The 13464-nt window shown below is 46.0% G+C and overlaps 1 protein-coding gene across 2 annotated transcripts in view; it reads right to left on the bottom strand.

Moving 5' to 3' along the window:
• Window positions 1-939: 939 nt before the first annotated feature.
• SRPX2 (sushi-repeat containing protein, X-linked 2) overlaps window positions 940-13464 on the bottom strand; it is a 22483-nt gene continuing 9958 nt past the window's right edge. The window contains exons 4-11 of one of the 2 annotated variants that reach the window (XM_004685639.2): window positions 9154-9345; window positions 6888-7064; window positions 6464-6590; window positions 6197-6318; window positions 4932-5111; window positions 4485-4618; window positions 2600-2721; window positions 940-1565 (exon numbers count right to left, since the gene is read on the bottom strand). In XM_004685639.2, the coding sequence (XP_004685696.1) occupies window positions 1385-1565; window positions 2600-2721; window positions 4485-4618; window positions 4932-5111; window positions 6197-6318; window positions 6464-6590; window positions 6888-7064; window positions 9154-9345 (1235 nt within the window). In that variant the 3' untranslated portion in view covers window positions 940-1384. The remainder of the gene's footprint in view (window positions 1566-2599; window positions 2722-4484; window positions 4619-4931; window positions 5112-6196; window positions 6319-6463; window positions 6591-6887; window positions 7065-9153; window positions 9346-13464) is intronic. The other variant, XM_012727093.1, reaches the window with a different exon arrangement.

The raw sequence follows: 13464 nt of genomic DNA, 5'->3' as shown, positions 1-13464 counted from the left end.
AGGCTAATGACAGCATGTACTCTGTGAAGATCTCAGAGCACCTAGGACATAGTGAGTGCTCTGGCTTTGCTTCTCTATCCAGCCCTCTGCCTTCACCTAGATTTCCACAGATGACCCCCTGACATGAAGGTGACAGAGAAACACTACTGAGTCTTCATCATGACACTGGGTTTTATGAGTGTAGAAAAGAATGTTCTAAACAGTAAGAGATGAACACTTTTCTTTCAAATACTGAACCACGGGCTTAATTTTATTTCCAGGCCTGTCTTTCAAGGCTGTGTGTCACACTGAGCTTCCCCGGTTCTGTGTCCATCTCTTAAAAGTGGAATCTAAGTAAGTTCACGCACAAGCTCAGTCTGGTTTCTTTTTCTGTCTTCATTATTTAGCTTCACTGGGGTTGGCTTTTGTGGTTTCCTAGATAAACATCCGGGGCATTTCTGACAATGGAAAAGCACCAGTTACCCTTCACTGTGGGGACTGGAGGCTCAGAAATAGGGTTTATTGCCCTCTCAGCCAACAGCAAAGGCCAGGAGAAGGCATTCTGCTCTGGCCTGACTTTTCTTCCCAAGCTCTCTGCCATGGCAGTATTTTGCTAAATCTTGGCTAAAGCCGTGGTGGACATAACACTTGTAGCCCAATGCCAAAACCTACAAGAAGGTTTTGAAGCTCTGCCATCTCCAGTGATACAAATAACCTGTAAAGAAAATTCAGCTAGGTCCACTTGTATCCGGATAGTGATGATGGTGCTGCCCCCTGCTGTCACCTCAGGGTTGTGCGACCATTTATACCAGCCGCTTGGTATGGCAGTTTCCCATCCATCAGTCACTCACAGTCAACCACAGTCTGAAAATATTACATGCACTAAGATACTCTGAGAAAGGGAGGAGCGCAGATTCATAAAACTTTTATTACAGTATATTGTTATAATTGTTTCATTTTACTATGGTTATCTTTCTGTGCCTGACTTAAATAAAAGTTTATCTAGGGATACACATATAGGAAAAAATATAGCATATAGGATTAGGTAGTATCCATAGTTTCAGACATCCATTGGGGGTCTTAGACCCTGTGTCTTGTGGATGTAGGGGACCGTTACATGTATCTGGAAGATTTTACAGTGCCGGGCGCTTAGGACACATAGACCTTCTACCCAAACCCACAGCCCAGGGCCTGTCCTCAGCTTCTTATGCTCCTGCAGTGCTACCTAGAGCAGAGACTTGCTGAGTCAAGCCATCACACAGCCTTAATGGGATGCCTGGAATGTCCAGGGATTGGTAAACCTCACCCACCTCAGAGTCCTGTCCCTTAGGACTCTGGGAAACCAGCGCCCCGGTTTCAGCTAGGGGAGCTTTTCTCTTGACCTGAGTCATGCTCTGGTTCAAGTTCACTCGCATACATCCCTTTGCTCCCGGCGCTGGGACAGCTCCTGGTCACTCAGTAGGTAGTCATCAATGAACGTGAAGATTTCCTCAGGAGTGACAGGTTCCATGTAGCGTTCCCTGTCAATCCCCTGCTTGTCAATCAACACCATGTTGAAGTAGGAGCGAGTGAGGCGCTGAAATTGCCTAGAGAGAGGAGGCCAGGGATATGTGAGGCCTTTTCTGGGCTCCCGCCCTCCAGGCTCCACTGCCCTTTCATAGCTCCACTGCAGGATTGATTCCCACTCCCACTAGGCCCCTGACCCTATTCTCTCTACTTGTCCTGTTGTTATTCTCTGCCAAGACCGTCATTTTCCTGCCCTAAGCTCTCTGCCTCAGTCCAAATAGAGCAATTTTGCTCTTACTAGGCTGCACTTCTACTGTAGGCCCCAAGTGGAACCAGCACCTGTCACTCTGCAGGCCTCACAGTCACTCTGGGTGCACTAGCCACATCACTGGGACATGACTAATGTGTTCCGGAGCTGGGCTGGGCGTCGCTGCACAATTGCATGTGACATCCCTGAACTTGCTCGGTGTTGAGGGTCAGCTCTTCTAGCTACAGCTGTGAATTGCAGTCTCCTTTCTGTGAGTGTTTCCTGGTCTACCTGGGACAGAATCTTTTTGTCCCCACTGCGTCTGAGCCCTAGAAGCAATTACTATTTCCAGAACAGGAGCAGCAGTGCCTTTATTGGCCATGAGTATGTGTGGAGGTAATTGGAAGGTTGATAATGAATAGATAAGAAAAGTCAGCTGCTACCAACTGTCACCTTGGTCCTTTTTTTTTTTTTTTTATTCCGGGGGCAGATGTCTTAGATTTAGATTTCGGCTCTTAAGATGTCTTGCTCCACTGAGGACTGAGGGCAAACAGAAGAGGCCATGAGGCCACAGTAGCAGAGGTCTCACTGAGTCATGTTTGGGTGTAATTGTCTCAGTCCTGGTTGTGCTTCAGTGTCACCTGACAGGCCTTATAAAAGCACATTCCTGAGGAAGCTTTGGGTGGGGCCTGGTCATCTGAATTTCAAACTCTGCCCCACTTAGCTCTGAGGTCCCGCGCCTGTCAGCTCTCACCTAAGAGCACAACCACAAGGAATGCCCCGAGATAGGAGTGTCTGCAGATGCCCCCCACAGCCTCTGTTGCCAGCGTCCTGTCTGCCCCTTCCCTGCAGCCCCCAAGCCTGGACCTGAGCTCCTCGATGATGTTGGCCGACAACTGGTGCTCCCGGATGCGCCCCACCTCCTGAGGTGGCTGCCCCACCAGCTCGATGATGGTCACGTGCCGCAGGTCCAGTCCACAGGTGGATTGCTGGGAGGGGGAGAGCGTTTGATGGCCTAGGCTCCCTCACTCCAACCTAAGGCTCTTTAGCTGATACCTTCCAGGACCATGTGAGACGGTGTGGGAAAGGAGGGCTTCTCCCCCAGCCAGCACACCAGGGGGGTTCTACAGACTTTTACTGTCATTCCCAAGGCTCTTGCCCTGCCATATTGCCCTTAATCTGGAGGAAGTATATGCAAATGGTTAATAGGTGGGGTAGAAAAGAGAAATGTCATCCCTCAATTTCAGCAGGAGCATCGTCTCTGTTTAGTTTCGCAAAGGTTTTAAACTGCACAGGTCCTGCAAGGATGGCTGTTGTTATTGAACACATACCTAATGTTTTGCAGGAATAATTTAATCCTCACAACAACCCTAGCAGGTAGATGGTATTATTCTTACTCTGTAAATTAACTTGCCCAAATTTCCATGACAACAATAAGATGCTGAGCCCTGAAGCAAACTGAGGGCTGAAGCTGCCTCCCAAGTGGATGTTGCTCCCCACTATACAGCATGACCAGTGTCTTCTCTCAGTCTCTGGAACTTTCCTAGAATGGTGCTCAGTGCTCTTTCCATGAACCATTGTCGTCTTCCTCACCCTGGGCCACACGGGCTAAATCCAGGCCTGGCTCTTTGTGCTGCCTGTCCTGCAGGGGCGCCTCATGCCCCAGGCCCAGGCCAAGGCCACAGAAGCAGCAAGCACACCTGCTTTCGGCTTTGGGCTGCTCCTCTGGTGGGGACCCTCACACTGTCTCCATTGGCTCTTCCGGTTCCAGCTGACTTACTACTTTGTCTTCCTATTTTGGATCACTGAAGGAACAAGGGCCTTTAGGATCTACACACCCAAGCTCATGCTTTTAACAAAACTGCTTCCGCCATGGGCTGCCCCAGTAGCCACTTGGCAACTTGTAAGAATCAACCTCTCAACCTTTAGAAACCCCAAAGTCATTTCTTCCCTTACCTGGGTATCCAGCCCACTGCAGCCTATCTGAACTGGTTCTGTTAGTCATGTTGGCACACAGTTCTGTCCCAGAAGCTAGTGTATTTTCTTGCAAGTCACGGGGGCCATACCTATGATGCCCTCTCTTCTTCTTCCCCATAGTGCTTTGGTGATGCAAAAACTTGTCATGTGACCCCCTCATTTTACTTTGAAGTATCACAATGCTTGTCCTGCTTCTGGGGGGAGTCAAGGCCACACCCTGGAGTCAGACTGCCCAGGTTCAATCCCAGCTTGGCCACTCCTGAGCTAGTGGTTTTGCACAAGTCTTAACCCCTCTATGTCTCAGGTTCCTCATCTATAAAATGGGGGATAGTAACAGTCTCTACCTCTTAAGGATTGGTGTGAGAATTAAATGCTGATACACAGAGCATGTACTCACCTGACACTTGTGTAACACCTTTTGCCTGGATGTTTGTTTCTGCTTTTGTTCTTTGAAAACATAATTGACTCCCACCACTTCTATGTGATCATAATCATCTTACAAGTCTCTCCAGAGTGCTTGTCCCACACCCCTCCCATCCTTCACCAAGCCCACTGTAAGGCACAAACACCATTCCTGTGGCCTTGCTGCCTTTTTGATTAAAAAAAAATAGTAAGTTTTAAAAATGTGCTAAATTTGTCTGCAGTGAAACTGATCAAATGCTATCCACAGAAAGTTCGAAAAACGGTTTGTGCTGTAGAGAGCAGCTTTTCAGCTTGGGAACCCAAGGGGATGTGAGGAGTGGGGTCAGGACTGAGCCCTGATTAGGGGCCTCACCTGGAGCATAGAGATCTGCATTTTATAGTAGCGGTTGGAAGGATCGGGAGCTGAGATGATGAGAAGTCTCCGTTTCTCATAGAACTGATCCAGAAGGCCAGCAGCCGAGTTGACGTTGACGTTAATCTTCATAGCTAGGGCACAAGCCGATGCTAGTCAGAGGGTTTCCTTCCCTTTCCTCTCAGTACAGGTTGCTTAAAACATCTTTAGGAGTTCTAGTTTGTGAGCTTGAGGCTCTGGTTGTTTCTCCCGTTCCTTGGGGAGATCCTGAAAGACCACTTGCACAATTTAAACCCCTCTTCCTGGAGTAGGGGTATTCTATGGGGAAACACTGGCCCTTAAAACCTACACATCTCAGAATCCCATTTCCGCGTCTACTCATTGCCATCGGACCCTCGTGATACATATGTAACATGGCTGCTCCTGCCAGCTTCTGCTTTTACTCACGGGTACAGATGGGTGGTGATCCCGACCACTGGCGGCTGGACTGGCAGACGCGGGAGGGGGTCCCTTGGCGCTCATAACCCCCGTCACAGTGGTATTCACAGGTGGCACCATAGTTGTCCCCTGCTGAGGTGCAGGTAAGGTAGCCATGCTGTGGCGGTTTCAGCGTTGGGCAACGCCTCACTGTCAGAGAGAAGTTCAGTTAGTTGCTCTGATGTCTCTCTTGCCACGAAAACAAGGCTCAGAGGGCGCCCAGGCTGACTTTTTAAACCCGAAGGCCTTGGGTGATCACAATGAATGGTGTCTCTGTTTCCAGTAGCCTGGAGAGAGCCAGAATTTTCCTTTTCTAAGAAATTAAATCTGAAATGCAGATAAAGGTGTTCATAAAGTTTGGAAGCACAAGCACGTTTACGTGCTGTCATGGAAACACTATCAATCTGTTATATATATTTACATATGTAAATCTGTAATATATGTATATTGCTGCTTTTGTTTTCAGACTTTGTGAATACCCTGCCTTAATATGACCACTTTATTAAATCACTTTAAATAGCAAAAATAAAGGAGAGGAGACTTAAATGTCCATCAGCAGAGGTGTTACAATATTTTTTAGAAAGAGCTTATTATACTGTGAAAAATATTTCCAAGGGTTTTCTAAAGAAACAAAGGAAAATACGTAGGTTATCATGAAAATGGTGATCTAATATTGGATATATAGTATGGTATCTACTATATATTTTTAAAAGTATGTATAGGAAAAAAAAAGCTGGATGGAAAATCCCAAAAGCAATTGTCTCTGGACCAATGAGGTAACAGGCCTTTTTCCCTTTGAAGATTTATTTCCCAAGTGTTCGTCAATGAGCATAAATTATTTTTATCTTGAGTAAAACCAGACAATATGGAAGAAGGAGGAAGAATCAGGCAACTAAGGCCGCCAATTTCAGCAGAGGTGAAAAAATGAGAGAGAAGACTAAGCAAAATCAGTAGTTTAAAGGCCAAGAAAGAGAAACAAGCACAGATGATCTGTCAAGTTTATGTAGACTCAGGAGAATGAGGAGGTCCAGCTGGGGAGTCAGGGATTTGGAAATGTGTATGCACTGTGAGGCAGGCTTCCTGAATGACCCTCCAGAGAACTTGTTTTTTCCCTCTCCCAGTATAAATGAGGTGTCTGTTTCAGGCACACAGAGGGGAGGGTGTGGTGGGCATCTTGAAGGTCAGGACTCAGCAAGAATAATGAGCAATGTGGCTGTGGAAGACTTCTCTCTGACCTTGTACTTTCACAATGAACTTGCAGCTGGCCCGGTTGTATGCTTGGTCATAGGCCGTGTAACGAATCACATGTTCTCCCTCTGGAAAGTGTGAGCCAGGCTCAGGGCCCCGAAGTGTCACTCTGCATGAGACAGGGTATAAGAGTCACTGAGGAAAGAAACCCTCAGCACTGAGGCCTGGGGCCCATCCCACTGCCCTCAATTCAGGACGGCCTGCGAGCCTGCAAGGAGCCACGGGGCTTACGGAGCACCGCTCTTCCAGCTCACCTGGTGATGGCACCATCGGCAGAATCTTTCACCAAGGGTGGGTCCCAGTATACTCGAGCCGTCAGTTTCTCGGGCTCTGCCATCTTCTCACGTGAGTGGGGGCATCGGATCTTGGGGGGATCTATGTCTGTCAAGGTCGGAAATCATGTGCTAACTGGTGAGCCCCTGCTTTTCCTGGAGGGAACCCACAGCAGCACGACCACACCACTAGGAAGGTATGCAACGTGCTCTCGGTTCAAGATGCTTAATGAAACTGGAGAAGGAAGCTGAGGCCAGGGGAGCAATCACTTTGCTGAGTGCATGCGTGGCGTGCATGCTCACAGCAAGAGGGAATGCCTTGGGTGGAGAGAACTGCACAGCCTGTGTGTACATAGCGTCATAGTGGCTTTTTGCAGCAGGATGACTGGTCGCCACCAGCATTTACCTACGCACGCAGGCTCGCCTCCACTCCATCGTCCATCATCCATGCAGATGCGGCTCCGGTCACCTTCCAAGTGGTAGCCGCTGGAACAACTGTAGTCACAGCGGGAGTCAAGAAGCACCCCATTTGTGCAGGTGTAGGTGCCACTAATGATGAGTGGCAGCGCGTGGCATCTCACCTCTAAGAGAGAACCAAGTGGCAAGCTCAGTGGCTGGCAGGACTATCTGGAGGCGGTACCGGGCATCTAGCATGGGAGGAACACATCACAGACAGCAGAGGAAACCCGACCCCAAACTGCCCTCCCATTTTTCGAGCCTAAATGCTTTCTTTTCCTGTGCCGGTTTATTTCTATATTATAAAGTGCAGTGTTGTTAATGGGGGAGGGGGACAGGGGAGAGTCTCAAATAAGTCAATTACCCGGCCAAGTGTATAGATTTCGGCATCAGACCCGAGTTAGCGCCCCAGCGCCACCTTTTACTAGCTGGCATTTGAGCAAGTTACCTTCTCTGTCCAAGTCTTAGTGTTTTCATCCGCGAAAAGTGAATAATTCAGAGGATCCTTGTGCAGACCAAAAGAGAATCCCTAAGACTGTCTGGGCCCAGGTTTAGTAAGCCTCGGCAGCTGGTCCTTTTTGTCTCTTGTTTCTCAAATGCTAGATGCCCTGGAACAAATCGAAAGCTCCTTCTTGGGTATAGTGTTGGTGTTAGCACAACACTCCTCAGCTGAAGTTCAATGTCTGGTGAGGAAGGCGGGCCTCTGTCCAGGTGGGAATACTAGTCAGAGCACTACCTGGAGGGCCAGCTTTGGTGCTGTTGATTCAGGAGGAACCTGTGTGCTTTAGATGCCACGTGTCTCACACATGCACACTGCTCGGATGAACTGATGGCAAGCTTGTGCCAAATCTCATCTGAGATACTTACAGAGAGGAATAGGCAAACCAGACATTTCTCTAGGAGGTCTAGGTTCTCCCCCTACCTTAGTTCAATTATTGGAGCTTTGAATAAAGCTACATCAAACTATATTTGTTTTGCTTCTTCGCCAAACCAGATTTGAAGATTATTACCTTCCCTAATTTCTAATATCCTTTATGTAGAGACTATAAAAAATGACCTCCTTGAGGTCAAGGCCAAGAAGAAGGTTTGTCTTTTCAGATGAATTTGTTTGCTTAGTATTATATGACAGTGAAATTAAGAGATCCCAAGTGCTCATGCTTTTGTCTTTTATGAGGAAGGACAAAGCTAGATTCAGTGCTCGAATATAGCAACTGCATCATGCTAGGCACCTCGAATTAAGGACCTCTCCATTCATTTCACTGGTTTCATGTTCAGTGCATGAATGTACAGGCATATTATTCTCATTTTGTAAGGGCAATTCATATTCACTTTAAGAACGATGGGGTCTAAGTCTCAAATGAATTACCGTCACCCAAGGAATGTGGTGACTTCCTTCTCTCTGGCTATTGAGCTTCTCCTCTCCTTCATCATGTCTTCTCTGACCAACCCCATTTCTCTTCCAGTGCTCACCTCTCTGATCCAGTTACACTGTATTCATGTGCGCATGTTTGTGTCTCTACTCCTTAGTCTATAAGCAACCTGGGTCATTTAAAGAAGTAAGTATAGTCCTGAAGTGATCATACAGGGCCATTTACACAGGCTTCCCTATAAATGGCATTCAGGAATGGCCAGATGGACAGGAAAACTCAGATACTAGAGGGGTGGGCATAGAATTTGAACTCAGGAAAGGGACTAGGGAGCTGAAGAGGACATGACTTGGAATGTGTCAATATTAGCATCCCATATTCTAACATTAGGGATTCTTCTTGACTTTCAGAAGAATATGAAGAAAGGAGACATTTCATAGTATCATTACCCAAGACCTTCCAAGGCCTTAAGTTAGGAAGCGCAGCAATTTGCCACAAGCAGGGAAGAGTCTGAGACCTCGAATATTCAAGAGGTCCAGAGGAAGGCTCAGAACCACATCAAACCTTGGGCCTAAGACTTACCTTATGTACACCTGGACCCCTGAACCAGAAGAACTCGTTTTAACTTACATGCCCATGCTGCTCAGGTAATAACCACAGGAGAGAAAGAAATGATCTAAATATTATTAGGATGGGAAAGACCCTTGGGGGGGGGGGATCCATGGAAAGTTCTTGATTTGCCCTTCACAGAGAATATAGTAACACCTCCAGGTGTGTACCCTTGGTGGACGGCCAGTTGGCTGGGTTCTCATGGACACACACCTCAGCACATGCAAACACACAACTTACGTCTGCAGTAGGCAGTTCCAGACCAACGACGGTTTGGCAGACACTGCACTGACCTCCGTCCAATCAGCCGAAAGCCCCGGTCACAGGAGAGCTCACAGCGAGTGCCCAGGCTGCTATGATAATTGCCTCCCCTCGGTGAGTAGCATGTGGCTTCTCCATCCTGGATATTTAACGTATAACACCATCGGGGCACTGTAGCAACAGAAAAAAAAAAAGTAATCAAGATAGAAACAATAACCAAGACAGTGTGGTATTTGGTGAAACACAGATCAGTGGGACAGAACAGAGGACGTGGAAATGGAACCACACACATATGCTATTTTTGGCAAAGGTGGGTCCCCCAAAAAAGAGAACAAAAGAAAGGAAAAGAAAACGAACATCATCCTAAGTCTCCAATCTTATAGAAAAAATTAACTCAAAATGGATCATGGACGTTAAGTGTAAAAAGTAAAATGATAGAACTTGTAAGGAAAAAAATAAAACATAAGGGAAAATATCTAGGCTCCTGAGTCCAGAGTTAGGCAAACAGGCCTTAGACATGCCACCGAAAACACAATTCATAAAAGAAAAAGTATTAATAATTTGAACCTTGGCAAAATGAAAATCATTTCCTCTGTGAAAAGTACTGTTAATAAATGAAAGACAAACCACAGATTGGGGGAAAGTACTTAACACCACATATGTGACAAAGGATTAGTATCTAGAATACATAAAAAAAAAAAAGCAAACTCAGAAGTAAAAACTGAACTGAACAGTTCAGTTAGCACATGGGCAAAAGACATGTACATACATGTCACTTAGCAGGCTACACTGATGGCAAATTAGCACATGAAAAGATGTTCACCCTCACTAGAGAGATGCAAATTAAAACTACAAGAAGATTTCATTACATACCCATTAGGATGAGCAAACTTTAAAACAAACTGGCAATACCAATCGTTGGAAAGAAGTAACTAGAACTCTCATGCATTGCTGGGGAAATGCAAAATGATAGACACTATGGAAAATACTTTGGTCATTTCTTATAAAGGAAAGACACACCTCTGTAGCTCTGTAATCCCACCTTCACTATTTACCTAAATGAAATGAGAACCTGTGTTCACACACGTGGTTGAAGTAGCTCTTTTTGTAATTGCCAAAAGTTGTAAGCTGCTCAATGTCCTTCCTGGGAGCTGGGGTAAGCTGGCTGCTTTGTCCACACGAAAGCATGAAGAATGAATGAATCCCAATACAGATTTTGAAGTGAAAGAAACTGGACACTAAAGACTGCATGCTGTAGGATTCCATTTGCACACCTTCTGGGTAAGGCGAAAAGATAGGGGTAGGACAGCGTTTGCCAGAGATCAGGAATAGAGGTGGAGAAAAGCTCAAAGGAGCAGCCCCAGGGAAGTTCCTGAGGTGATGAACCTGTGTGGGACTGTGGTGGGGGTTACTGGACTTCAAGTTTGTCAAAACCCATAGAATTCAGCACACACACACACACACACACAAAGTTAATTTTGTGGTATATAAATTTAAAATAATTTTTAAAATAACACAATGGTGTAAAATCGCGAGAGGAAGGGGATGGGAATGCAATATCAAAGAAGGTTACGTAGGAATGAAAGTCCAATCCCCGTTGATTGCTGAGCACAATGGTTATGGAGCTATTAAACCATAAAGATGTCATAACGATGCTTCATTGGCTGGATGAAATCAATCACTCTTCAGTTTGTTTAGATTTGCAAAGACACATGTGACAGGTAGAGGGCCGCCAGCTGAAGCCCACACAGGATGGCGCCGATCTGTTAGCCTGGGGTTGGGAAGGCCGAAATCCCATGTGGGTTCATTCAGTTCCCACATCTGAAGAGACATAAAAAAGGGAGCTTTGATAAAGAGCATATCGGGAACTAAAGGAACAAAAAAAGGGTAGTGCCTCAGCTTGAGAGCAGCTGGAAACAGAAGCCAGTTGACAGTGAAAAAGTGTCCTTCAAGCACCAAAACACTTGTGGCTTCCAGGACCATTGAGCCTGTGCCTGGGACACACAGCGGCCATCTGGAGAGGCCACCTCCAAATAACAGAAACTCTCTTAAGCGCGGCAGTTGCAGAGCTGGTAATGAAGGGTAACAACGCACCTCACAGGGACTTGGCGTGGGAGGCTGGGATCTCAGTGATCATTCCCGTTATATTGTTCTTCCATACATCAGGTTTGAACGGACAGAACAAACCAGTATAATAAAGGGAAATAAAAAGTGCAGGATAAATGCCAAGGCAGAAGAGAGAGAATCTCGCTATTGTAAATTCAAATGGGCTGTGCCAGCAGCATCCTGATAGCAAACATGTTGGAAGGCTAGAAAAGAGCAAAAGCACTTCCCCAATTTTTTTAACCTCCCCTCAATTTTATTGAGAGATACTGAACAACCATATTGTATATAGTGAAGTTGTACCACCTAATGTTAAAAATAGATATGCATTGTGAAATGATTACCACACACAATCCAGTTACTGAACATTAACATTCCTCACCTCACCTAGCTACTTTGTCTTTTAAGTGAGAACATTTAAGATGTACTCGCCAGCAAACTGCAAGCACACAGTTACGCACGATAGCCACCATGCTGGATCCCCAGAAGGAAGGAGGCTGCCTCCCAGAGCTGCTAAGCCAATGACAATGACAGCACATACAGCATGGAGCTCTAGCTTATTTCGCCGAAAGCTTCTGAGCAGTTAGGAAGGGAAGTGGAAACCCCAGGTGCCTTCCAGAGCAAGTGGTACCAGACCTCATTTCCTTTTTTGGTACAGCGAGCTGCCTGGGAGAGCAGGGGAAATTAGTGGGTATGTGATTTGGGAGTGAAGGAGATTAAGGACAATCCCTTTCATACCATTCGTGCAGATGAGGTGTAGCAATACAGGTGAGGTTAGCACAGTTAGGGATATTCAGAGCCGACTCAAAAACTGTACCCAAAGAGCGCTGTTGGGAAACTGAAACTAAGAACACGGCATAATCTTGTACTGCCTGGCGCAAATGTCTCAGGAAAAATGTAAGTCATGACTGAGTAGCTGTGAGGCATCAAGCTTGGTATTTGCATCTCCATACCCTTCACCTCCTCCAGTTTCCCAGCCTCCCTGTGCTAAGTAGGCATTGATTCCTATTTTGCAGAAGAGGAAGTAACTTGCTCAGGGTCCATCAACAAGTAAGGGGATCAGTGAGATTGGAACACAACCTTTGTCTGACTAACCCTGGTATTTGTTCGAACCACAGTATCTGCTGCTGAAGCATGTTAGGCTGCTATTTTGAACTATACATTTACATTTTTGCATAAAGAATGTAGCCGTGTGGTTTGAAATTCAAATGTATAAAAAGCCACCAATGCTTTTATTTTTATAAACTTAACGATGTGTTCTAGAAACCTTTCTCTATTACTCCATAGCTATATTATTAAGATGAAATAATATTTCTAAAACACTCAGCACAGTGACTGGCACACAGTGGGTATTTGCCTCGGGTCAAAGAGCTAGGAGGTGGAGGTGCTGGAACTTGAATACAGATCCATGGTCTCTGTTCTGTACAGCTGTTCACCTATCTCTACTTAGGGGTGATAAGGAACAGGAAGTGCTGAGCCAGGGGTTGAAAGGGCCAGCTCTGTGATTGCTTTGCGATAACTCAGGCAGAATTACCTCAGTGCCCAGGACTGGCTTCATCTCTAGGGCCTGTGAGCATGGCTCAGAAGGGCTTCTGACTCCAAGTTAGGAGTTAGGTTAAGAGAATGAAAGAAACTTCAAGATTAATTGAAATTGGCACTAAATTACACAGGCAGTTTGCTCTCAAATAATGATCGATTTTTTCTAATGAGCTCTTCTCTTTAGCCTTTTTTTTTTTTTAAATAACAAGTTTCATTTTTGATGAGACATGGAAGGAATGCTTGTGGTTTTGGAGTCAGAGAGACTCGGGTTTGAGATTTTTGGCTCTGCCCTCTCTGAGTTTTGGGACTTGGAGTGTGCAAATATGGATAATGACTCTGTTTCATAGGGCTGCTTTAAGAATCAAATAAAATTGCATGTATAAAACACCTAAATCTGGTGATGATATTCCATAAATGTGTGCCTGCAGCTCAACCTTCCTCAACAACAACAAAAACTGCTGTCATCTCTGAATGACAGAAAGCCTCTTAAGCATGGTTCTCCCTTGACTTTCTTTTTTTTTTTAAAGATGGCCTGGGGTACAGGCCAGAGGTGCAGGGGCGGCAAGAGACTTCACCAGAGACAGAGTGGGGAGCAGAACAGGCAGATCGATGAAGCACACTGCTGAGGGGAGCAGCGGGCGGGTCAGG

The sequence above is a fragment of the Condylura cristata genome, unplaced genomic scaffold (genome assembly GCF_000260355.1).
Source record: "Condylura cristata isolate star-nosed mole 26May11 unplaced genomic scaffold, ConCri1.0 scaffold00019, whole genome shotgun sequence".
Lineage (NCBI taxonomy): Eukaryota > Metazoa > Chordata > Mammalia > Eulipotyphla > Talpidae > Condylura > Condylura cristata.
This window is presented reverse-complemented; position numbering and strand designations above follow the sequence as displayed.